The sequence below is a fragment of the Ammodytes marinus genome, assembly GCF_949987685.1.
Source record: "Ammodytes marinus genome assembly, chromosome: 22".
NCBI lineage: Eukaryota > Metazoa > Chordata > Actinopteri > Uranoscopiformes > Ammodytidae > Ammodytes > Ammodytes marinus.
Genome location: NC_137226.1, coordinates 18927307 through 18954242, shown reverse-complemented (window position 1 = coordinate 18954242; position 26936 = coordinate 18927307). Strand labels below are relative to the sequence as shown.

General features: G+C 42.1%; 1 protein-coding gene across 1 annotated transcript; it reads left to right on the top strand.

Moving 5' to 3' along the window:
- Window positions 1-26474, top strand: slc38a4 (solute carrier family 38 member 4). Its single transcript, XM_080050986.1, has 16 exons — window positions 1-112; window positions 3975-4212; window positions 4966-5065; window positions 5777-5892; window positions 8166-8239; window positions 8459-8551; window positions 8753-8834; window positions 8997-9079; window positions 9917-9975; window positions 10687-10917; window positions 12785-12864; window positions 13377-13477; window positions 13837-13961; window positions 21076-21220; window positions 22403-22500; window positions 22848-26474. Exons 2-16 carry the CDS (start codon window positions 4085-4087, stop codon window positions 22950-22952), a joined length of 1620 nt encoding a protein of 539 aa, XP_079907112.1. The 5' UTR covers window positions 1-112; window positions 3975-4084; the 3' UTR covers window positions 22953-26474.
- The last annotated feature ends 462 nt before the right edge of the window (window positions 26475-26936 follow it).

Below are 26936 nucleotides of genomic sequence, written 5' to 3'. Positions count from 1 at the left end.
CACAGCTCCTCACCCATTCACATGTCCATCATCTTCCTTAATCAATACACTTATTCCAAAGAGAAAAGTAAAGGAACAATCCTGGAACCTCTTTTCAGGAGCTTTTGATTAAGTGAGTATTTGTATGTGTTCATATTATGCATGAAAGTAAGGCTTCCAACCGTCAGAGGCGGATTAGGTTGATGCTTGTGGGTTGCTCTTGAGAAGAGAACGGAGAGCTGTTGACAAAATCTGACAGGTTTTTTTTAGGAGCAGCAGCCTTTTCTTGACTTGACTCTGTCTGGTGGCTGCAGCGTGTGTGATTGAGGAACAAACAGTTGCTTTTACTGTCGCAAGTCAAGTAGACCAGAAGTTACTGCGGTCTGCCTTTTAGCTGGAATGAATGCTGCTCTCAGGTGCTGGCTGATGCAAGAGTTTGTTTGGGTGGAAGATGTGTGAGGATTGTTTTCAGAGGAGTGGAGACTCTAGATGTTTAACTCATCTGTCCGGAGAAAGGAGTTGGTATTTCTTGGAACTTTTTTTTTTCAAAGTGTTCTATCAAAACTATATATACAGTACAAGTTCATTGTTTTTTTTGTGTCTTTTTCATCATATGATACTGATGCTAAAAAGATGCTGTTATTGAAACGGAATTGGTGTGATATTTTTGCCCCACAACAATGTTCAGTAGCTTTACCTTGCTGTCTATTTACGTTGTATTGTGCTCTGCCAAGCTACACACTATTTACTTTTTAGAACACTCTCAGGCTGCAAACAGGAAGTGTGATTTACTGATACGTTTAGTTGATTTTCCTGTTTTCTGTTTTCAGTACATTATGTATGATTGCCGTTCGACGCTTGGCCAACAGATTTGGGTCTTTTTTATGCGGTAAAATTAAGAAAGGGTGAAGTTTAATTCTTTTGTGTAGTCATTTATAAATAAAAAAGCTATTGGAGATTATTTGGTGAGTGTTGTCCTGTGTTGGCCTCACATTTAGCATTGAAATGGACAACAGTGCACACAGGTGGGAAGACATCCCAGTCACCCCGAGGTCACGTTAGGATCCAAACGCTCGCTGTTAAAAGTGGTGTGGGATGCATTTGTATACATACGGTCTCTGTAAGGACTTTTGTCACATGTGTTTTGCCACTGCATTTAGCATATTGTGTTTTTGTATGGTTTAATGTATAGAAATGGCCTATATATAACAATCCTCTTGGACAGCGGTGTGGCCACATGTGAGAATGTGTTTGTCTTGTGTGGGAGCATTGAATTAAATGTAAGCAGAAAAACAAGTTGCAGCAATAGTTGGTCGCTCAAGATGTATTTTATACCCTCTGTGTTATAGGAAGGCGTGTGTCAGCAATGCAAATCTGGGCACACTGCCAAATGTGCGCTGCTCTCATGTTATGGTTGCAACAACGGCAGCACTAAAGCCGAGAACGTGTGAAGTTAACCTGGTTAGACAGGATAATCCTCTTGGCAATGAGAAGCGAAAGCCCTTCTCCGCGTCTCTCTCGCCACACAACGGAGGGCGACACTGAGAAATGAGGTGTGCTGGTGTGTGTAATGGGTGTTGTTAACGGTAACGTGGCCGCTTAATCTCTGTTGGCTCAACCGATATCGGGCTTTTAAAAGGAGGTCTACTTCCGAAGAGCAACAACACCGGGGGAAAAACAGTCTGTCATTGAGTTAGACATCATTCAATAGAAGGTTTTGTCCCATGGATCAAACCAGATGAGAGTGACAGGTGGAGGGCTTTAAGTTAACAACTGCAGCTGAAAGTGGCACACTCTCTGTGGCTGCATAGCGGCATGTTGACTGTAAACTGTGAACTCTTTGCACACTGTGATGTAAAGAGCCTGCTGCTGAAACCACTTCCTTCACTAGGACCTGTTGCTTAACAAGCACCCACTGGTATTTTGATTTTCAAACCTGATATCAGTGGTAGAAAGCAACCCAATTCATATACTACATTCCTAAGGTGAAGATTGAACTTTTTACTCAAAGGTTATAGTGACAAATTTAGAATGTTTTGTTCAATGATAATAATGGTATTATATAACCCCTTTTGTTGCTTTGGGCACTCCTCCAACCCCGGGGTTAGCCTGTACACTAGGCACAATAAAGCCCGGTTCTCCGGTTAAACGTCAGCTACTCTGTGTCCTCGTCATTCCGCTAGCTAGCCCCCGCGTGTCGGGCCGTAAACGTTACAGTATGGTATAATATACACAAAACTTTTTTTGTGTCTTCAGGCTCTTTGTTTTCATTTCCAGCTCCACAACTTAATGGTGGACTCTGCGATTCTGGAGAACGTTTCTTGTCAAAATCAGTGAATACCTCATCATGATCCGCTACCTGTTCATAATGTGTATGCAGTATGCACTGAAAATAATCTGGTGTTAACTCTGGGAAATGGTATGTTATCAAAGGGTGCTTACCGTATGGCTACCAACATGCCAGTTTACAGAGCCTAGGCTGGGTAAACTGGATTGTTTTTTCAGCGCGCACACACGGTATGAACAGGTAGTGGACCATGAGGAGATTTTCATTGATTTTGACAAAAAGTAATTTTGACAACAAGCATTCACCAGGATCACTGACTCCACCTTTAACATTCCAAACATTAGTTTATATTCATACTAAAATAATTATTTTCAAGAATAGACATAAAAAAGAAAACAAGGAAGGAAGATGTCACAGTAAGCGGTCTGAGCCCAGTTAGAACAGATAGAAGAGAAGTTCGATATACGAATCTCATGTCTCAATTAAATATGATGCTAGCCCTAGCGGTTGTTTAGCTTAGCATAACAACTGCAAAACATGGAAAAATCTGCCCAAAGGTTATAACATACACCAACCAACAGCTCTAAAGTCTTTGGCCAGAATCTGCCTTGTTGTTTCCAGTCTGTGCTCTTAAACTAAGATAGTTGTGGCTGGCTCCAGATTTCCATTGAATGGACAGATGTGAAAGCAGTAGCTACCAATCTCGGTCTGTTAAGTCTTTTGACGAGAGTGAATAAGCGTTCATCCCAAAATGAGGAACCATTCTTTTGACTGTGCACTAAAACTTCTTGCCAAGGTTGGTGTTTTCCCCCGTGACAACCAGGATCTTTGCTTCCCCCCCCCCAATCAAAGAGCTCTTTGTGTGGGTGACAAAACAACGTCGAAATAGTTTGGCTATCGGTAGGATTTTCCAATCATACAGGCTTTGTTCACCTCCTTACGTAACTTAATGATGAATGCTACAGATGGAAAATGTGTGTGACCCTGTGCGGCGCTCCTGGCTTTTCTCTTGAATGGTAGTGGGTGAGAGGGTTCACAAATGTGTACATGAACAAGGCTGCCTGTTGATGGTGACGGTCAGGAGGCCTCATGAACTTGTTGCATCCTTGACCTGGTCTCAGGGGTTTGTTGACTTCAGGCAGCAATCTGTATGCACGCCAACATTTGCTTGTAATATCTTCCTAAAGATAGAAGAGAAGTAGAGATAAGCTGGTAATGGTCATTAGAAACAAATCATAGTTCCGAGTACACCAGGTCATACCAATCGGTGTAAAGTCAAATTATCAACAAAGTTATTTGGACTTCAGACCTTGCTACTGTTTGTGAAGCCATGTGAAGCGCGATGGTTACATTATGTCATTAAGCTTTTCCTCTTCAAGGTCACAGAACAAACAGTCCCTCAGTTCTAGGAAATTGGATGGACTTGGTTTCTATGGTAGAGGGCCCCATCTCACTGTGAAGTATTCATCATTCAGGTCATAAAACCATGTTGAAGTCAACAAGGCCCAACAACAGCTGCTTCTGCAGTCCTGTAGTCGAATGCGACTTGCCGTTCCTGCGATAAGCTTGAGTGATTTTTGAAGACTCTCGCTAGAAGCCAGTCACTACTGATAGTGACACTGTGTTAACAGACATCTTCAAAACCACCTTGGTCACTGGACTATTTCCTCTAATGCTTCCTTTGTTATTTTGATGTCTCTTCTTCTAGGTGACAAGATCGAGCAGACGTTGCGGAAGAAGAAGCACAACACCGTCTTGTGAACTCCTCAACACCCGGAAATCTGAACTTCTCCGCCCCCTGTCCTTCTGCGCACCACTATGCCCAAAGTCCTGGATCATATGGAGCTGCATAAGGTCTCCACGGAGGCCGATGATGACAGCACCACCAGCCTGAACGACCCCTTCGACCAGGACCAGATCGACTCTGAGAAGGCCACCATCGACGGGTACTCAAACAATGTTCTTTTTCCTTACACTAATGAGCAGGCCAGGTCCTTTGGCACTTCAGTTGTCTTACTTAAAACTGTAGGCAATGTTCTGTTATCCATGCATCTATTTCTTAAGCATCAAGCAAACTTAGAAAAGCTGTTTCTGTGAATGGCAGAAGAGAACCCCAATTAATTCAGCTATAGGATTAGGGTTCTGCACGTCTAGCAGGCAAATCTTATCACCAATTTCTACATTCTTATCTTAACCAGACTCCTACCAGTACCTTGGGTAATTATGTGCATGATAACACAGCTTGTTAGGACGTAGCCAGACAACAGACCAAAAGCAGGTTCACAGCTGCTACAAGTTTTATTTTGTCAATGACGATGGGTGTAAATGATTGCGTTAAACCAACTCATTCCGTTAATTATCTACAGTTGTTTTGACTACAGGGCAGCCACTCAGTAATGAATGAAGTTATTATATCTGTATGACTCTAGGATGGCTGCTCAGAATGATAGAACTTAGTTTATTGACCAGGGGGTGGTGATTGGTGTGAGGTTCCAGGATTTACACCTCTAGTCAAACATATTAGCCACCCAGCTGACCTGTCAATAAACATTACTAACAGATAAGCTGATCAAATCTGTCTGTGTCACGTCACCCCATCTTCAGTTAGACGTTTTCTATTTAGCACAGCACAGTAACTACAACAGAGATACTGTGTACGTGTGTGTATGTGTATTCACTTTTTTTTTCTTTTTCTGTAGGAGTCAGTTTCTAGATGATCTGGATGACGGAGAAAGCCAGAAGTTCCTGGCAAATGGGATGATGAAGAAGAAGAAATATGAGGAATACCATGAAGAATACGTAAGAGAGATTTATAAAATTAAAATCACAATGATTGAATGGACTTGAGCTCGTCCAGTTTTAGTTTTTTTAGTCTCAGTTTTCTGTCTAGAACTTTTTTTTTTTTTAACCAATATTCAATAATCATACATGCACATAGGAGAAATAGAGCTTTCTATTCATACAGAGAAAAGGACCAGAACTCTTTCTTGGTTTTAACCTCAGTATTCTCTGAATGTATTTATACTGTTAGACTTTACTTTACTTTACAAAAATAAAGGCAACCAAACGGATTTTTTTTAAAGCAGCCATGAAGGGGACAAGGGGACAAAATATGTAATATATATATATATATATATATATATATACAAAAAATGACAAATAATCATACTAATTACATGCATAATCACATTTTGCATTCAAATTTTCACTTATTTTTGTGCATGAACTTTCCCAGCACAAAGAACAATTCTGTTTCCGTTGAGGTGGGGGTGTATTTTTCCTTTAAGTTGGGGACAGGCATTTACTGATGGTGTTAAAGTCTTGTGTGGTTTTCTGCACATTGACAAATCTTTGCTCGTTCTTGCTGCCTTGCTGGGTAGAAAACACTAGATCGATTCCACTTGTGAATATGCCACCAATGATCTGAGAACGATTGTATTCCAAAGGCACACTCTGCCACTGTTCATCAGTTATTCTCACACAGATCTCTTGACCTACTCCTTTTTTCAGCATCCCGGTCACACCTCCTTCGGGATGTCCGTCTTCAACCTTAGCAACGCCATCATGGGCAGCGGCATTCTGGGCCTTTCCTACGCCATGGCCAACACTGGCATCATCCTCTTTACGTGAGTACTGGTGTGCTTTGGCCTAGACAAGCAAACTGACAGCATGCATGTCAGGATTTGTATGAGAAACGGCATGTCTGCACAGGCTACATAAATTCTTCGATTACAGAGACAAGTTTTCTCACAGAGTTAATGTTGATATAGCTTTACTGTAAATTAGCCTACATAACACATCTCATAGTCGTTGACATTTTCTTGACCTTTCCTAAAATCCTGAATCAAAGCCCTAAAATAACCTACAGGCGTAGTTGCCGAACACTAGTTTCAGTCGCAGTTCATTTCAGTTCATCCAAATATTGAATAGTTTTTCTTATTCATAATTAAAGGGTAATGGTATCCGACAGGAATATCATTATGGGCTTTAAAACATGCTAGTACACGGTGTAGAAAACAAACATGGACAGCCTGCAGGGAGAAGATATTGGCCAATCCTACTGGGTGGAGCCCATAGAAAGGAACGCTGTTGTGTGTAAACGAGGCCAGTGTGATGAGTGAAAAGATTTTTCCCTTTCAACTGGAGAAAAAGAACGAGACGGTCTGTTTCATGTGCTAGTGATTTATATGAACTATTACGCAATATTTTAAGTATGCATTGTTACTGTGTAATGTCCATTCACTGTTTCAATAGTGAAATGTAGTTCTGTAGTGTTGTGAACAGTTAACAAGACACAACTATTAGCTTGATCTTGGTTGCAAAAAAAGAAAAGAAAAGAGGAGTGTACAGCCACAGAAATGCTAACAGCTAAATGCTAACGTCACGATGACACTGCAAACATGCTTGTCTTTAAAAGTTGATTACTGTGTTCCCCATCTGAGTTGAGTGTTGAGTTAGCGAGCTAACATTTGACCATTAGCATTACAACCTAAACATTAACTAGGAGAAATGAAAGCTCCATTCCTAAAGATGGCAATACATGAAAACTTGTGTTTTTTTAATAGAGTTATCTGAATTCACTCTGAGGGGACTGGTAAAGAATGTAATAGCTGTTGAGACATTTCCCTCAAAATCAATGTCAACCTGAAGTCAGGGGATATTGACTTGCCAGTGGAACAGAATTAAATCTTGTGAAAAGTAGGAATGACATTATATTTATCACTTCACCAAGTAAAGAATATACTGCTCTAGGCCTAGCAAAGAAGAAAAAAAAGGTGTGAACGCCTGTAACCTGGTCCCAGCTGTTCCTTGGCCATCTTTCAGCCAGCTCGCCTCTGTCTTGTCCGGCGCCAATAATCACCATTCATGGGCCACTTCCAACATCTGACACCCGGCTGTCACCCTACACCCATGCCACCCATGCCCCTGCTGCGTGAATGTCACCCCATATCACAAGCTGGCGATGTTACAGGTCGCAAGGGTGCACGTAGGGGCTGTCATATGCAATGATGGAGTAAAGAAACATTGCAAAAGATGGCTACTGAAAAAGGATATGGACAAGGGACAATATTGAGCTCTCCACCTTGTTGCATTAAAGTCATTTTGAAAGCACACAGCGTCTCTGAGATAAGCCCCTCCAACAACTTAACTGACACATTCGCAGCTGGAGTATGTTGCAGCTTGAAGCAGCCAATAATGTAATAGCGACCAATAACGTAATAACTGCAGAAAAAGTCATCAGTTTTCAATGAAATAAAGCAGATAATGTAATATGGGTGGTAGGATGGCCTAGAGGAAAAAGGTGGCCGACCAGTAACCATGAGGTCGCTGGTTCGATCCCCGGCACCGGACAGGAGGGTGTTAGTTGTAAAACTAGCAGAGGCTGGTATTGCGTCTACGGTGCCCACCATCTCTACCATTGTGTCCTTGAGCAAGACACTTAACCCCAAACTGCTCCAGGGGCGCTGTACTGCGGCTGACCCTGCGCTCTGACCCCCTCCGAAGTGTGGTAACTTGAGAGGGGATATGCGAAAAAGACGAATTTCAATGTGCCTCGTGTACAACTGACAAATAAAGATAACTTAACTTAACTTAACTTAACTTAACTTAACTTAATAACCAAACAGTCCAACAGTGTCAGAGAGCTCAATATTGTTCCTTGTTTACCCATGATGTAATAGGCAATCACCTTACATTGTTAGGCTACATTAATGTCCAGGTTTTAAAAATCCTTTAGAAATGTAATACTTCTTACCCCTGTTCTCTTCTTGTTAGTGAAGGGTCAAAGATGCCAAAGCTGACCACACACACACACACACACACACACACACACACACACACAGAGTATTTGGTGTCTCAATTTTGCACTGACCTCTGCTTCCCCTCTCTCTCTGTGCAGAATTCTCATGTTCGGCGTGGCCGCCCTGTCGTTATACTCGGTACATCTGCTCCTTATGACAGCTAAAGAAGGAGGTTGGTATTAAAGTTAACACAAATGGCCACCTTGTGGACTATCTCTCATTTTACTCTGATACAGAAATCCATGTGCGAGTTATTTAAAAAGCAAGCAAACATTAATATAGGTAGATGTAGAAGTATTGTAAATACACTCCCTTTGTCTCTGTTTTTTTTTTTTTGTTGCAATGCCTGAATTGTTTTTCCAATGTTTAAGAACTTGCCTTTTTCTCGCAGGATCCCTTATCTATGAAAAGCTCGGGGAGAGAGCGTTCGGTTGGCCTGGGAAACTAGCAGCATTCATATCAATTATCATGCAGAATATTGGAGGTAGGCTGTGTGTGTGTGTGTGTGTGTGTGTGTGTGTGTGTGTGTGTGTGTGTGTGTGTGTGTGTGTGTGTGTGTGTGTGTGTGTGTGTGTGTGTGTGTGAAAAAATTCCAATGGTTCTACATTGTGTGCGTGTTATGTAGCAGCATTTTAAATCTCGCCTTATCTTAAACATTCCTTGTCCTGTATTCGCTCTCCTGCAGCCATGTCCAGCTATCTCTTTATCGTGAAGTATGAGCTGCCTGAAGTCATCCGAGCCTTCTTGGGTTTAGAAGAAATCACCGGGTGAGTGAGTGTGTGTGTGTGTGTGTGTGTGTGTGTGTGTGTGTGTGTGCGTGCGTGTGTGTGTGTGTGCGCTTTCAATATTTCGATAGAAAAATGTGTGTTTTGCTTGTACACATAGGTTATGCATTATTGGGCGCTGACCTCATTTGATCCTCTCTGCAGTGAATGGTACATGAACGGAAACTACCTGGTGGTGTTTGTGTCGATCGGAATCATTCTGCCTTTGTCTCTGCTGAAAAATCTGGGTAAGAAGAACTCACTTTCCACCATAGACAACTAAAGTGATATTTGGCCATTTAAAGGTCAGCAATTCTGGAGAACGATTGTTGTCAAAATCACTTTTTTTGTCAAAACCAGTGAATATCTCTTCACAATCCGCTACCTGTCCGTACTGTGTGTGTGTGTGCGCTGAAAAAAAAGCTACTGTTAATAAACAGCCTAGGCTCTGTAAACTGGTACAATACGTAAAGAAGGGTATGTAAACAGAGGGGCCATTTAACACTGGATTTTTTTTTATATAGTACACACTGCACACAGGGTACAGACAGGTGGTGGACCATGAGGAGATAGTCACTGATTTTTGCCAAAAAGTGATTTTCCCCAACTAGCATTCTCCAGAATCGCTGGCTCCACCTTTAAATGACATGAATCAGATCTATGTCACTTCCTGTAGGCTAGAGCCAGTTTTGTTTCGGCGTTTCATTTCAGCTGTCTGCCATCACCTCATTCAAAACCTGAAGTAATGCAACATTAGCGTAGCTCTTAGTCAGCTCTAGCAATTACAGTAGGAGTTACTGTAACGCAACCCTGCTATTAAAGCCCGCAGTCAGCACCGACACTTGCATGTAATTTATGAACGCAGGAGGCCGATCCAACTCAAGATTTGTGTTTGTCTATTTTAGGATACGGGTCATAGTGACCCACCACTGAGAATAGACCCCAAGATGAATTGACAGAAAGGCAGAACCGAGTAGCAGAGGGTATAGGTCTAGAGAGAGTCTCTTGCACTTTCATTGCACTTATCTGTGTTTTTGTTTTTGTTTTGTTTTGTTTTTCAATCCCTGATTTGTTCTCCTCTTTAGGTTACCTGGGCTACACCAGCGGTTTTTCCCTTTCCTGCATGGTTTTCTTCCTGTGTGTGGTAAGTTCGGCTTTCTTAAAACCATGAGTAAAATGAGGTATTAAAGCTAAAAAGCATCTTAATAGCTACTCTTAAAGTCACATTTGTCATTGGCCTACAAAATTATTGCAGACTGTCGTGAGAAGCGACAGTATGCAACTACAAACAACTTCTTGCTATCTGCCCAGCGATAAATGAGAGAAAGACAACGTAACGCAGCTACCTTGTGAGCACAATGGAGCAGTGCGTAGCTTAAGAGCCATATTACCTCTGTACCAAAACAGCAATAGAGAGTGAATAATGGACTTAAGTTTACCAGGTATCCATAAACCTGACTACAAATAAATGCAAATGTCTTCTTCTGCAAGCTCACAATGTCAATGGCGTGTTCATAGCTTGTCTCTGCTGCCCCCACGTTGCCAAATATTCAGTTTATGCAGTTTGAACAACATAGCAAAGATGCTTTTACACTAAGAAGCCTGTTACCTGACCCTGTTACCTGAGACTTTAGGGAGCACCAATATGGCCTCCGCAAGGTGTATTACACTGTCTGTGTGCCCTGTTTAGACACACTGGACTGCTGGAAAAGAACAACTAACATTATCAATTAGAAAAATGAATCTCGGAGTTGGAGAATGTTGTTATTTGTCGTTCTCTTGTTTCATTTATTTTCCTGGCCGGCCTTGTCACTTGAAAGAACATATTGTGACTTGGCGTTGCTCTCTTTTCCAGGTAATCTACAAGAAGACCCAGCTGCCCTGCCCTCTGCCTTTCTTCCATCACTCCTCCAACATCAGTACCAACGGCTCAGACATGTTATACCTTAACAAATCCACACACATGGATTTCTCGCGGGCCGACGTCTCGCCTGCGGTCCCGCATCACTCCACCGGTGTACATGTTGAGCCTCACCCAGACGATGAGGAGATGTGCACGCCCCAATACTTTGTCTTCAACTCACAGGTAGGATGGGTGGGTGGTTGGTGGTGGTATCCTACAGGTTAGCTTGTAACGCTGGTAGCAAAAGTTTGGATTAGCTAACTGCAACTCCAAACATCTGTCCTGCCCATAGATAGTAAATAATATGGATGTAGCATCCGGGCTGACCTCAGTTATTCACACGGCATCCAATAATCCTGGTTTGTGCGCGTCGCCATTTTGTGAGGGGGAGGGAGATAGCTGACGTATACCTCCGAGGCAAAGTGAGGGACAACGGGCGGAGAGCTGTCACTCAAGAGATCGTGCCAATACATTTTAACCTCTAAAAGAATAAAAACAAGCGTGGGCCAAAAAAATTCACCCCCTTCAGTGTTGTCATGGAGATATGACCTAAACATACAGACTAAAATGGTTTTGTGGCCCAGGCTGTAAATAGGTTTAATAATGCTGTGAAAACGGCATGTTTAACATTGGAGTCAATGAGAGATGGCTGTCTTCTGCTCCCAGCCCCCAGTGGCACTTCCTGGTTACTACAGTTGTGGTCACTTCCTTATTGGATGCTGGTAAAAATCGCTGAGGTTGGGGCTTGGTCATGCCTGAATATGGGATTCAATATCTTGTTTGCATGACGTCATGTGACTGTGTTAAGGTGGACTCAGCGATTCTGAAAAAATGCTTGTTGTCAAAATCTCTTTTCATATCTCCGCATGACCCGCTGCTACCTGAACATAATGTGTACGCACTGAAGAAGAAAAAGATCCAGTGCTTATACCCAGCCTAGGCTCTGTAAACTGCCATGTTGCTAGCTACCTTTTGGCCCCTTTGTTTACATACCTTTTCACAGAGCCTAGGCTGTGAAGGAGAGCTCTTCAAAATCGCTGACTTCACCTTTAATGACTTTAATGACATTTAACAGCTTTTTCCTTACGTAAACTTTTAAACGGAGGGAACGCTTAAAAGATATCTAATACTGTTGGGCTCACACATGGTAATTCTTCTATCAACACATCAGAAGCGGAATGCCGAGTATTCGCCAAGACATGTTGGTTGAAGGTGGGGTTATTGGGTGTTTGTGTTGGGATCTGTGACTTAGCCATAAATCAAGATAAGACTGACACATAGTATTACATTCACACTGGGACACAGGGCCATTGGCGTTCAATTGAACTCACTGAACTGTGAGATTGTCAGTGTTTTACTCCATGACTGTATTCTTGCATCTTCTGTGCTGTTTTGACTTTTACTCACATGCCAGTTGCTGGTTAAAGAATGAAGGCAGAAAGGGTTGTTGTTGTTGTTGTTTTGGGAACGTTTCTAATTGAGTGAAGAAACTATCAGTAAGTGTCATCTACAATGAAAGTCTATCAAATGTGTCAAATCCCTTTTAGCACAAAAACAACCGAAAAAAAGAACAAGTGCTGCCTTGTGAAAAACTTAGCTTTTAAAGTCAATCTGTGGTTCTGTCTGAATAGCATAAAATGTTGAAGTCAACATGTCGGGTGAGCCTGTTTTTAGTATACATGACAGTCAGGAAGCATGAAAACTGTTCCAGGCATAGGCAGCAGTGCTGGATTCAGACCCCCAAACCCTTCTGTCGTCCTCACCAGTCTATATGGCCAACTGTCAACTTTGTGTGAGGAGGCCCTGAAATGCCAAGGAAAAGTTTCCTCTACGCTGTACTTCCCTTCCCCCTAACATACACAAACCAGGCATGCACAAGGAAAGACATTTTTCTGTACAACTGCAACTTACTGAGAGTCCTATTTCTGAAGGAGATCATGTATTGTATGGCGTAGTTAAGCTTTATATAGATCGTTAGCTCTGTGCTTGTCTTATACTTACCTTCCTTGAGTCACTGGGTCTAACACTTTTCTGCGCGTATTCTCCCCAGACTGCATACACCGTGCCCATCCTGGCCTTTGCCTTTGTCTGCCATCCCGAGGTCCTGCCAATCTACAGTGAGCTGAAAGAGTAAGGGTGCTTCTTCATTTAACATTGAGCTGTTTAGCACTATCGGCAACCCACCTCTAATTTTGAGGGGTTCGGCTCACACAAATGAACCCCACAAATGAGTGGGGAGCCATAGAGAAAATCTTTTTATGTCAGTCACGATTTGGACATATCGGTTTTTGTAATAGACAAAGCGCTGAACTATCGAGAAGCATGTCAAACTGCATATGTTAATTTAAATATTTTTACAGCCGGTACGACCCCTAAGTGTGTGTGTGTGTGTGTGTGTGTGTGTGTGTGTGTGTGTGTGTGTGTGTGTGTGTGTGTGTGTGTGTGTGTGTGTGTGTGTGTGTGTGTGTGTGTGTGTGTGTGTGTGTGTGTGTGTGTGTGTGCGTGCGTGCGTGCGTGCGTGCGTGCGTGCGTGCGTGCGTGCGTGCGTGCGTGCGTGCGTGCGTGCGTGCGTGCGTGCGTGCGTGCGTGCGTGCGTGCGTGCGTGCGTGCGTGTGTGTGTGTGTTTTGTGTTGTTCCTCCAGTCGCAGCCGGAAGAAGATGCAGAACGTTTCCAACCTGTCCATCTTGACCATGCTCATCATGTACATGCTGTCGGCGCTGTTTGGCTACCTCACCTTTTATAGTAAGAGCAATGCTACACAGAAGCAGTTATATATGTGGACCAAACAATAGCCTACACATATATTTAACTGATATTAGCATAGGCTACTTACTGGGGTCTATGTTGTCAATAAACTCAAGGCAGAAGGACATAAACACTGTCTATTTAAGTAAGTTTTTTTTAAATGTAATCGCAAGTGATATTGTTTTGCAATATTCAACAATGTTATCGCATATCACAAGTTGTCCTGATATCATGCAGCACCTACCACCCTTTATCATTCCTGGAGATTTGACACACACGAGTGTTGCTTTTCCATGGCCTCTCTATCACATTTCCTTCGCAACTTGTTGACATATGTCTCTCTTTTGTTTCTCCAGATAACGTGGAGGCCGAGCTGCTTCACACCTTCACCAAAGTTTACAAGTTTGACACCATGTTGCTGATGGTGCGTTTGGCTGTGCTCACTGCCGTCACTCTGACTGTCCCCATCGTGCTGTTCCCTGTAAGTACACCCAGTGCATTCAACACAGAGTCTGTCTTTGATGTCTCTTTTTCTTTTTCTTCTTCTACTTGGGGCAAGTATCGGTCATACAGTATATAGCAACTTATAGCAAACTATAAGATATCCTGGCAAGGGCTCAATTCTTTAGCTTTTATGTCAATGGTAATTTGAGCGTTGCCATCTTCTTCCATCTCTGTCATGATTAAACTGAGCCTAATTAAAGCGCTGACATGATTTGATTTACGTCAGAGGGCGCACACATGTTCGTCAGACACACACACACACACGCGCACACACACACACACACACACACACACACACACATAGACGTTAACCACCCTTGTCATTTTAAATATCTGGCTGATGGCTTCCACTTGACGCCAACCAGCTACTTGTAAAACCAGACACTCCTTGAAACATGGCAACCACTATATGCCATCCTGCTAACAGACTGTGTTCTGTGTTCGCTGCATAGTCTTCTTGTTTTTATTTTTTTTTGTATGTGTCATTTTCTGGACACAGTTGTTTTTTTCCTGGCAGTTTGCTCCAAAAAAGAACACGCTGTTCGGTTTTGCACTCTGCTTTGTCGTCATCTCTAAAACCACACAGGCTTAGGGTTGTAAATGGGCCACACCTCTTAATTACACTTACACACACACACATTTCGGTCTTGCCTCTATGGCATTTTGTCTGCTGCTTCCCCCATTAAAGATGGGGGTCTAAGGTTAACCTGTTTGTGATTGGTAGTTACCAAAACGTATCATCTCAGTCACATTACTTCACACATACCTATACACACACCTCCCTCCCTCCTGACCCATACATGTCCATGGGCTAATTTTAGCTTGGCACTGTGGAGAACAAAAATGGCTGCCGGCCAGGGGACTTATCAGACTTACACACACATGCACACACACAAACTTTGTTTTATGTAAAGACAAGCTGCAAATAGTTGTGAGTCATTTCTGAAGTGGCTGCGTGTATTGCAGGCGGCCACCAGGGGGCAGCAGATCTGTTGATATTCAGTTCAGACGAAAGTGCTGACAGAGAATGATGCAGCAAAGACTGCATGCCATGGCAACACACACACACACACACACACACACACACACACACACACACACACACACACACACACACACACACACACACACACACACACACACACAGACACACACACACACACAGATGTATACAAAGTTACGTAATTGAAACGTGCTCATGTATCTGTACTGATAGATACAGTTCAGGCATTGCAATTTTTATTACAATTTAGCCGATGCTTGCGTTTGCACACTGTATGTTCCGTACTCCCCCGCATCCCTTCGAGTATCACACAGACACAGATGCACCACACACACACACACACACACACACACACACACACTCCCTCCCGTGCCCATCAGCTACTGCTGTTTATTTTTTTTATTGCGGAAGGGAATGTGAGAGAGAGAGAGAGAGAGAGAGAGGATCCCCCTTTCTCTGCAGTGGAAGTTTACAGGCTTGGAGTGGACAGTGGAAAAAACCCTCACCCTGACCGCTACCTTCAGAGGGAGACAGAGGGGCGGAACTTGTGAGACAGGGGGGGGGTGGGGGGGGTGATTGGCTGACAGGGGAGGGGGAAACACAATCCATTGTATGGCCATTGTCAGGGCCACAATCCTCTCAATGCACTATGCGTAGTGACTAGGGTTGCAAAGGGGTGAAAAGTTTCCGGTAAATTTAAATCCGACCTAGAAACATAAGGACTTCGTAGGAAAATGAAATGTGCAAAATGTGAATGGGAGGCAGAAGTTTTGTCTATTTCTCGTACCATCAATAAGGGAAAATCTATGAAATAAAATTTAAAAACACGTTCAATTGTCAATAACTACAAAATGATTTCATAATCAGCCTTTAAAAGGCATGCAATGAAGGCATTACATTTTAATGTAGCCTATTTTTAAACTTAAAAGGCCTTTTCTCGATTTCACTGCTTCTGTAGTTACTGCTCTCTGTCTCTGTGTGGCAGAATACTGTATAGATATGTCTTCGTGCAGTTGAGGGCAATCATTTTGGATTTTCTCAGAGACAGAGGATATTAACCGTTGGTCTGGTTAACCACAAGCATGCCATTATGCATGTGTCTGTTTTCTCTCCTCCCCCTTATCTGGCACTAACTTAGCCTACTGTTCATTTATGAGAACGCTTAATATGCCACAGTTTTATTTGACTCCAACTCAAAACCACCTGACTTCAGATTGTACTCACAATACAATCATTTTCAGTGTTTACACGTGTCCATGAAGAAGGGAAGGCCTGTTTAGAATAGCTAACGCTGAGATAGTGAAAAGGGAGGAGGACAGAGATAACAGAGGAGATAAAAAGAAAGGCGATTGAAACTTGTTGCGGCAAAGCAGCTGTGGTGATTTGGCAGAAACACAGCCGGCCTTCAAACTCCGCTGTAGACACGTGCAAGAAAAACCTAAGTTCTCATGGGTCTTAAATCAGCCATCATGACACTTTTTTTTTAAATGTCAAGGAAATTCCTTTCATGCAGTTGAGTTTAAAAAAACAGGTTTTTGGCTTGTGTAAACCTGCCTGGCCACCTTTGAAAAGGTGAGTCATGGTCTGCTCTGTGTTATAGTGAGAGGTTTTAGTTGGGTGGAAAAAGTCATGTAAATGAGTTGGCTGTCCATGCTTTTTGTGAGGAAAAGCAGATTTGTGCATGCTACTTCAGAACTGACCCTTATCTTAATTTTACAAGGAAAAGTTAAGTTGGCCTTACGTGATAAATGAACTATTGACGTTACTTGCTCAATTAAGTGGACTTAATGCTGATGAGAAAGTAATGTACACAAACTGGCTGATTATGCTTTTTAAAAGCTGATTTGTGCACGATTCTGCAGAGTTGGGAATGTAAAATGAACTAGCCTTTAATTTAATTTTACAAAGAAAAGTTAAGTTGGCCTTACGTGATACATTAACTATTGACTTTACTTGCTCAATTAAGTTGACTTCACTTGTGAAATGTATTTCTTATGCTCAAAAATTGTATGAAGTTCATACAAATGCTATTCTACCTTGCTCTCTACACAATATTGGGATGCAAAAAGTTGCCTTAATTATTTTAAGTACATCAAGCAGGATATTATTTTTCATCAGTGTGGCTACCTATGAAAAGGTGTGAGTCATAGCTTGCTGTGTGTTAGTCACTTTCGGGGAGGACTAAATGCTGAGAGAAGGCAACGGGCATGAGTTAGTGCTTTTTTTCTGGGAGGAAATGCTGATTTGTGCATGATTCTGCAGCCTTGTTGTTGGGAATGTTTAATTAACTTGACCCGGTGCTATATCCTTGCAGTAAATCAAACGGTGCTGGGAACATGTTCGGAAAAAGATTCATGAGCTTAGTGACGCCTTTCGCTCCGCCAAGTGTTTTCATTTGACATTTGAAAACCTGGCCCTGAATCCTCGTGACCTTCCCATTTCCAGGGAAAGCGCTAGCTAACCTTCAGCTACAGATTAACGTTAGCTTTGTCTGCCACCGTCCTTGGCTCCCTAAGGGGGAAAAAAAACCATAGGAGAGAATGTGCGTGGGAGGGGACGTTTGCAGAAAAGTGTTTAGGCGTGAAAAGTGTGTGTGTGTGTGTGTGTGTGTGTGTGTGTGTGTGTGTGTGTGTGTGTGTGTGTGTGTGTGTGTGTGTGTGTGTGTGTGTGTGTGTGTGTGTGTGTGTGCGCGCGTCGGGGTGTGTGTGCGCATCTGGGTGTGGGGTAGCTATGTGCAGTCACGTGAAGGATAGATGCGAGCAAAGGCAAGATCACACAGGGCTTTGCCAGGATCCAGTAACATAATGAAAGGGCTTTAGATGGAGTCAAACATGCCCCAGTTCTCAGGCTCCCAGATGGACAGTGCAGGACCATGGGAGAAGGGCCGCAAAACGAGCTGATTAACAGCACCACGTCACCTTTATGCCTTTACCTACCATAAAATATCAGACTTAATCCAGGTCTATAGTATAGTTCTTGCGTCTGAAGCCTTGTGTGTTACCAGTTTCTCCTTACCACCTGCTTTTGCCTAACATAGTAATGATCGACAAACTCTTTGTTGACAAGTGATGTTTGTTAGCTATTCCTGCTAAAAGAAAATGGAGTTCAGTCTGGTCACTAGAAGGACATACTTTCTTTGTCTTCCTTGAATTTGCTTCGTTACATTAAAAAACATGGACTTACATTTGTTCCCACTTTAACAAAGGGTTTCTTAGTTGTGATTCGCTAATCAAATATTTATAGCTGCTTTACAGATCAGTTGTAACCATGGCAATGTAATAAGGGAGAACAAAAATTACTGCTGGCTTGCAGCAATGAATAATAGTATTTTTTTAGGTTGCCAGGTGGTGAAAGATTGTGTCAAGTATTATAAATATAATATTATTAATCATAAGTAATAATTGTAGAGTGATTTGTGAGTTTCTCACTTAATCAAAAGTCAGTGATTATAACTAAGATAATTAGGTGAGATCTTAATAACAATGTTTTGTAAAGATCCATCAAGTCTGCATTGTAAATGGTAAAACATTGTTAATTCATTTAGATGCACTGCAGCTCTGTTCCACAAAGTCAGAGGTCAAACGGGCCATTGGAGTGGTCCTCTGATGGTTAAAAGAGTAAAAAATAAATACTATACATGTGCCATGCTGGAGGAGGATTAACACCAGTCACAAGATATTTCACAACCTGGCAACCCAAAATGTGTTTCTTATTAAAGGACAGAGGGAAGCATTATTGGTAAGCCTTTGGAAAAGTGGCACAGTGACAGAGTGGAGTTGAAATGCTGCAGAGCATCAGTGTGACCACTAGAGAACTCATGTCTACATGTATGAGCTCCGGCTTGCTATTGACTTTGCCTCGGTGGCGGTGAAGGGTTGTTTGTAGAACATAGTGAAACAGTTAGTAAACCCTGTGTTATGGCTTTGCCGCTGATACGTTTTACTTGAAAGGGAACTTATACCGTGCTGCATGTTGTTTCAGTACACACTCAGTATCTGTGTACAAATGTTGTGGTTGAGGAAGACAAAAAAGCTAATGTTTTCATGTAGAAATGATAGGTTTAGAGGGTAAACGTCACCAGTGTTACACACCCTGTTTAACAGCCTTCACACATATACCTTCTTTGCTGTAATTTGGTTCAAGTCCATATTTTACTACTTGGAATTTGGACAATTTACATAGTGTTGAGGTGTGTGTCCCCTGGTTTGGTTTTGACTGGTTCAATCCAGATGTGCCTTGGTCAGTCTGGCTGTGTGTGTGTGTGTGTGTGTGTGTGTGTGTGCATGTGTGTGTGTGTGTGTGTGTGCGCAGGCCTTTTTGACAGCTACTAGGAGGAGTAAGGAGTGTGTAAATATGTAAATATCACACGGTGAACTCCAAAGCCTTTGCGCCAGGTAACAGCCGGGTGCTGAATAGTTTGGAGCCTCGCAGAGAAATGCCACGTCCAGGCTCTAGTTTTCCATGCCTGGGTATTTCTGCAGGGGTGTGTGTGTGTGTGTGTGTCTGGTGTGTGTATGAGGGGGAGAGTGGGGGGGGGGCACTCTTGTAGAAGTTTAGGAGGGATGCACCTAAATTATTGTCATTATCTTCAGCGGGGGAGATGAGTTTTTGGCTTTAGCGGTGACACTTTCTTGGCCGAGGGGTAATCACAATGGAGGTCATTTGGTTCAACCTGACAGTGCAGAAAATCCAGTTAATGTGACTTTTTTTTTCTTTCCACTGAGCCACGCTAACTGGATCTAAATGGTGTGCTTAAACCAGACATGAGAGAGAAACAAAGAGCGGGCCTGTGGTCAGGTGCCAACAGTCGCTCTTTAATTTTTTTTAAAGATTACCTCGTCCTTTTCAGGTCATAATAGATACATTAAAAAAAAGTAACTTCAAACACCTCATATTGTTTCCTACACATACACCTTCAGTTTGAAGTGTCAGCCATAGCAGTGTTGCCTGGGCGACTGGTGGCCCTCAACCTACTTAATGAGGGGGGGGGGGGGACTGGTGAGCAAAAGGAGGAAGGGAAAATAAATAAATAGTGACAATAGTAGGTTTTGTGTAAAGAAGACACACCTCCGCCCTGCAAGCCAGCCCATTCTCTCTCTCTCTCTCTCTCTCTCTCTCTCTCTCTCAGTGCCGGCTGATGCAATCCCTTGCTTCCATTGCACTGCGGGGGAGATAATCCGCCTCCTTTTTGAATGGAGAGGCTGTTAAGCGCCGCCCCCCCCCCCCCCGTCTCTTAGCCTGTTGCCTGTGTGGCCTCGCGCGGTGCTCAAGGTGCCTCAGGTTTCTCCACCTGACACCCACGACCTTTCACCCACTTGAGGCTTGAACAGGCGGCCTGTGGCTCAGCAGCACCGGGCGTCTTAGCTGGGATCTCCTGGTGTTCTGCCCTCCAAAACCCCCCTTTTCTCTCTCTCTCTCTCACACACTCACTCACACACACACACACACACACGCGGTCTACACCAATACACACCCAAGCCCCATAGCACATTGACACACTTCATTCAGCGCGGTGGCCAAGTGTGGGAATCAGCCTTGGGCCATTGTTGTTATAATGGTTTGTTCCCTTTGACGGTGACTCTCTGATGCTACGCAGACGAGCATTAAAACTAAACAAGTTAAAACAGTGCCATGTGATTCAGTTCAGTTGCAGGTTGAATCAAACGCTGGAATTTAAAGGTGTATTCATCGATTCTGGAGAATGCTTGTTGTCAAAATCACTTTTTTTTTTTCAAAATCCATGAATATTATCTCACCATAGGCTACTTGTCTGTGCTGTGTGGCCGATGAAAAATAATCTGGTGTTAATACACAGTATAGGATCTGTAAACTGGTATGTAAACAAAGGGTAAATAAAGGCGCTCCGCCATAGCAAGCAACAGATTACAGATTTCTTTCAGCGCACACAAAGTACGTACCGATAACACGTCTCTAGGAGATATTCACAGATACCGACACAAAGTGATTTGGACGATTTTGGTCGAATCATATCATATTGTTGAAGATGAACTCAATCTGTCTGAATTTGTACTATCAAACCAAAGACTAAAATTTCAAATCTTTTTTTTTTTTTTTAATCCTTTCCCAGATTCGCTCCTCCATCAACACACTGCTGTTCAGCGGTCGAGAGTTCAGCTGGATTCGCCACATTCTGATCGCCGCCTTGATCCTGGCCTTGAACAACCTGTTGGTCATCTTCGTGCCCAGCATCAGAGACATCTTCGGCTTCATCGGTGAGCCCAACTCCCATTTAAAAAAATAAAATAAAATCAAAATGTCACACTATGGTGAGGAAGATTGGAACATGGACAACCCACAACACGGACAGACATGAGTTAATAAAAGGAGGAGAGCGGATGTCAAGGCCCGATTAGCACATTCAGTTCAGGGGTCGTTAGGCAAAGACGTGGGAAATACAGAAGCTTAAAGGTTTTTTCAGGGCGGAGTTCCTTGTGCAGTCGCGTGAGTCATATGTTACCTCTGGTTCTAAACACTCCTGCTATCACACACACACACACACACACACACACACACACACACACACACACACACACACACACACGTGCAGTGCTTAAAACAACACCTGAAAGCTAAAAAATAATCAACTGTATTGGAAAATCAAAAAAGGGAAATGGGTTACTATACTTTTCCTCTTAACATGAAAAAATGGAAGTGTCCTACTTTCTACTTATGCCAGGTAAAACCAGAGCCCAGGTTATTAAGTGATTTGGAAATTAGTCAAAATTCTCCCATAATTCTCAGAAGAATGCATTTCTGGTCCTTTTTCTGGTGATTTATTTTCTCCACTGAGCCATGCTAACTGGATAGAAAGCTTGTGCTGCTATAAACCGAAGTCCTCGCAATTGCAACATTGAATTTGCGGCTTTTTGAAAAGGGAGGACTTGTAAACCTTGATCAGTCACCTCAGACAATGCCCTGATTCATTCATTTCCACAGGCTACATTTATTATTATCTATTTATTTAGAAGTGCTGATGGCAGGACTTTAATATTTGTTAGATATGGGCATGTTCGCAACATCATCACACAGCTGAGGAAAGTCACAAGTGTTCACTTTAACCTACTATGCAAATGACATTAGTAAAATGAGAGTAATATGATGTTTCACTCTGTCTTCTTGAATTAACGTTTCTACATGCGTGATGTCACAGTAAGAGAAATGTAGGGTTAGACAGTGAGACCATAAAACACTCTTTCTGCCTTTTCTCAGGCTAAGATGAACCAATTAAATTTTTTTTTGCACATTTATACTACATAGGATCTCAGAATTCAATACACCTTCATATTCCCACCGGTGAAGTAGGCCTTTAACTTCTTAGGAAAGATCCTTAGACACTGGATAAAAACATCCCCAAAGTCTTCAATAAATCAATCTTCCTCTTGGTTTTATTGCAGGTTCCTCTGCAGCCACTATGCTCATCTTTATCCTACCTGCTGCCTTTTACCTCCGCCTGGTAAAATCAGTGCCGCTGCGCTCCCCGCAAAAGATTGGGGTAAGTGTGCAGGAACACACACACACACACACACACACACACACACACACACACACACACACACACACACACACTTGCTCTACCAACACCTTTCTCACTGTATCATTTTTCGCACTCTCCCGTGGGGCGAATAACATTTCCAACACGTGATTAATCCAATGTGTCAGCACAGCCCCCACTGTGCACCATTATGGTCAAGGTCAAGTTTATTTATATATATATATCACTTTTACAAACAACCAGAGTTGACCATAGCGCTGTACGAATATGAAACAGAATACCGTTACAAATTAAAACTCCATTTTATCCACCTAACTGTCTCTGGTTGTGTGTCTCTGTCTCCTCAGGCGTCTGTTTTCCTTGTGGTGGGAATCGTCTTCATGTTCAGCAGCTTGTCACTCATCGTCCTCGACTGGATCCACAACCCCTCGGCCTCCAGTGGCGGTCACTAGAGCCCCGCTCCCTCTCCCCCCTCCCTCAGATCGCACTTAAGAACGCAGCAGTTCAGACTCTGGTTTTAACGCGCCAAACAAGACACCCCTGAAATCACCGCCGCCATTGTCATTATTATCTCAAGTCATGAAGACGAGACGGATCAAAACACGTGCATTTGCAGCCAGCCCTCACCTGAAGCAAATCTGTGGACGCCGATGTGCAAAGGGGCCAGTAAAAGACGATGCGATCCCCGGTCCCTGTGTTAAATTGAAGGAGACAATTGGAGGTGAAGTGTGTCGTCCTCCATCAAACAAGGAGCCCTTCTAGCATTACGTTTCACTTTGTGTGTAGAGCTAACACAAACACACACACACACACACGCACATACTCACTCACAAAGTAAAACACATCTACACCGTCATTTTCAAGCAATTATCCCTAAAAGAGAAAATACGGAAGTTAATGAAACAGTCGGCTCATCTCAAAACAATGGTTAAGTGAATTCATGTTGAACTTTGATTCAGGAAAGTTTGTTTTGTTTTACTGCTCTGCTACATGTTAACAATCAGAAGCTTTGCCAAAGTAAGTCTATATGCACATACAGTTTGTAGTGGATTAGATTCATGCTAGAGCTTCCTCACTGGCTGTTTCCCCTCCTGGCTGTGCACAAGAAGCGAAGAGACGCTTCCAGTATTACTGGCACAGAGGGATGTGAACATGCAAGGTATCAATGTACATAGTTACTGTGTCTACTGAAAAAGTGAGTGTTGTACATAATATCTTACTTGGCGTCAAATGGCGATGGCGCTTTAGGTTGTATGAAGTTTCCAACACACAGTACATACACCTGCTGGAATAATTTATTAGGCACTGGATATAGGGCTGGACAGCTAGGTTTACAAAACCGTTGGGATTAAAAAATAATAATTAACAAAGAAAAGTACAATTGGACAAAACTCAATTTTAATTCAACCAGATGTGACTTATTGAATTCAAAAGTAGATTCAAAATCTGTGTGTTGATTTCAACTCGTGCCAAACTATCTTCATCCATGCCACCAAAATGAAAACCATCACACCTTCAAAAATATCACTCCAACGTAATGTGGGAGAGGCCTATTTTTATTGTACACAAAATATGAAGCTAACGCTACAGCTAGCTGCCAACTACTTGGCATAAAGCATGGGAACAACTAGCCAGAGTCCTGTAAAACCACAACCACATTTTTGTTTTCAAATACAAATTTAGCTAAATGGACTATATTTTGATTAAGATTTAGAAGTGCTGTATGGTGGATTTTAACATTAAAGTCAGACTAGCTGTTTTTCCTCGCTTTCAGGATTTGTGACAAGCTTAGCTAACCGTCTTGCGGTGCTAGCTTCATATTTAGCCTACAGACAAGAAAGTGCTATCAATCTTCATGTCAAAATATTAGGCACAATTGAATCTGAAGCTTTTTTCCCCCAAAATGTCAAAATATTCCTTAAAAGAGTGGTGATATGGAAGGAGTTGGACGGTAAACAAACTAACAAAAATCTTCATGCCTGTGATTACAGAGGACCTAGCTCTAGTATGGATACAGGTAATATGCAGACGATATGACCTTTTTTCACAGTATCGTAAACCAAGCCCGAAAACTGTGCCTTAAAGCCTAAAGATTTGTGTCTTTAAATACTAAAACCTATAATGTTTAATTTTACGGTTCCAACCAAATTCGGATAGTGTGTTTTTAGCTAAACACATAACTTTTTCTCGTTTGTTGAATAGATCAAGTTACGATTATTAATCAGGTAGTCAATAAATATCATGTTATACACTCAATCAATGAGATGCAAATCATCCTTTTAAATTGTGCCTTTTGGATTAGTCTCATTATTATTGGCTTCTAATACTGGTGCCTTTGGTTAAATCATTGACGACAACATCGAAACCTCATCACAACTCTTCTCCCATACGTGTCACGAACACATCCGGCCAAAGTGGACAACATTTTATAGATCCTTCACGGATCTATGTGCATGAAACAAATAGATATTTCAAATGAAATAGTGTATTATGTGCATGTTTTTGGATTACAAACATGGTCTTTTTGGACAACTGTATATGCTCTGTAAATAATCTTTATTTTAATGGTACACTGACACTCAATGCCTGTGAGTGGGTTGTTGGGGGATTCTGCTTTACAAGTCTTCTGCAATCCATTGTTTGTTTTAGTATATATATATATATATAAATATATATAACGTGTATTAGATATTATTTTTCTCTTGCTGTATGACAGTAGTTTTTTTTTCTTTATTTGAAGCTTGTATATTTGTAGAAAATGTTGGTCTCTATATATCCATTTTCATGTTTTTAATGTTAACTTGTCATATCAGGATGAATCAATCAACGGCCTACTTCATAACACAGTTTTCCCAGAAGTGTCAGAAACAAGGTAACAAGTCTGTTGCTTATTGGCTCCTGTTGACCAACTTGAACTTTGAGCCAAAAGTATGCAGTATTGATGTGGAATGTGTTTCCAAAAGACTGTGCTGTAAAGCAAGGCGAGATCATCTGAAGTATTTTGTGACCACACTACAGAAAGGTGCTTACAGAACAGACCACCTTAATAATTTGTTATAATAACTCATGGCTCTACTGGCATTTATCGCAAGGCATATCACATATGCTGACCGTACACCGTAATGCTAACGTGTAGCTATACGTATACCTCTACCACAGGATGACATGCAAAAAGGACCTGCTGGTTTGCCAGTTCTGAAACCCCTGCTTGGATATTTATACCCAGTTGTACTTAATACCTTACTGTGGCTTATAATGTACATGACTGCTGTCATAGAAAAACCATTTCAAACCCAGTTTTGATTAGGTTTTATTTCCATGACGTTACTTGAACTGAAGCTTTTCGAGGCCTGAGAAAGTCGGTAAGCTTCAGGACTGATGGGTCCCCACGGGCCCTGAAGTACTCGCTATGAATGTTCAGAAATGGATTGTGTTCAGCATGAAAATCTGGCTGACAATTTCTTCACGAATGTTAGGCTGTAACTGCATTAGCCTCCTGCCGTCTTTAGCTTATTGTGCTCGGTACTCAGTGCACCATGCTAAGTCTCCTCCTCACTTTGGGTTTGGTCTTTTTAAATTGTTCCTTTTACAATGGAGGATGAGAGGCGGCGGTGGAGGAATCCTTTCTTCTCACTTTTGGATAACTTCACGTTGTTGCATGATTGAGCCAAGCTGTACATTGTTGCATGTTGTGCTGGTCTAGATGAGAAAGTCGTCTTGTGGATTTGTAAAAGCAGACGCGCCAGTCCCCAGCTAATTTCAACAGTGTTTAAAAAAAAAGGAGTTGTGCAGAACCACCTGCCTTATTTTTCTATGAACCCTCAGCCGTGGAGAAGCACTTGCTCAATGTTTCTGCTGTTCACCGTATCTGCTTCCTGTGGATCAGACTGAACATTCAGATTTGTAATTTTACCCAAACAAAGGGGATGTTTTTTTTTTGTATCAGTGATGCGGTTTCGTTATGATAAAAAATAAAAATGTGAAATGAAAAGTTTGTGTTTTTAAATGTTATTGTAATGCCTTTATTTTGAAGAGTTTGCACTTTATAACACCCCCAGGATTGATGGCCATGAATACCATAAGTGCATTTCTATTATTATAATAGTCTCATTTTAAAGGTGACCTATTGTGCAGGCTACACTCTCACTTTTTCAACATTAATATGGGTCCCTGGTTTGACTTTGACTCCCAAAGTAAGAGAAAAAAAGACACTCTCTCTCTTTTTCTCCACCTTTATGAAATCCCCAGTTGTATTTCTCTCCCCATATGATGTCATAAGGAGGGAAGCCACGCCCCCTCATTACCAATCTAATTTAGTACAATCTCCACATGTGGAAAGCACACCACCAGATACTCCTAAATCAAATTGGCAGTTAAGATTCAAAAGTTAGATTCATGGCCAATCAGCGCAGACTGCGGTTTCTTGAAGGTCGGGG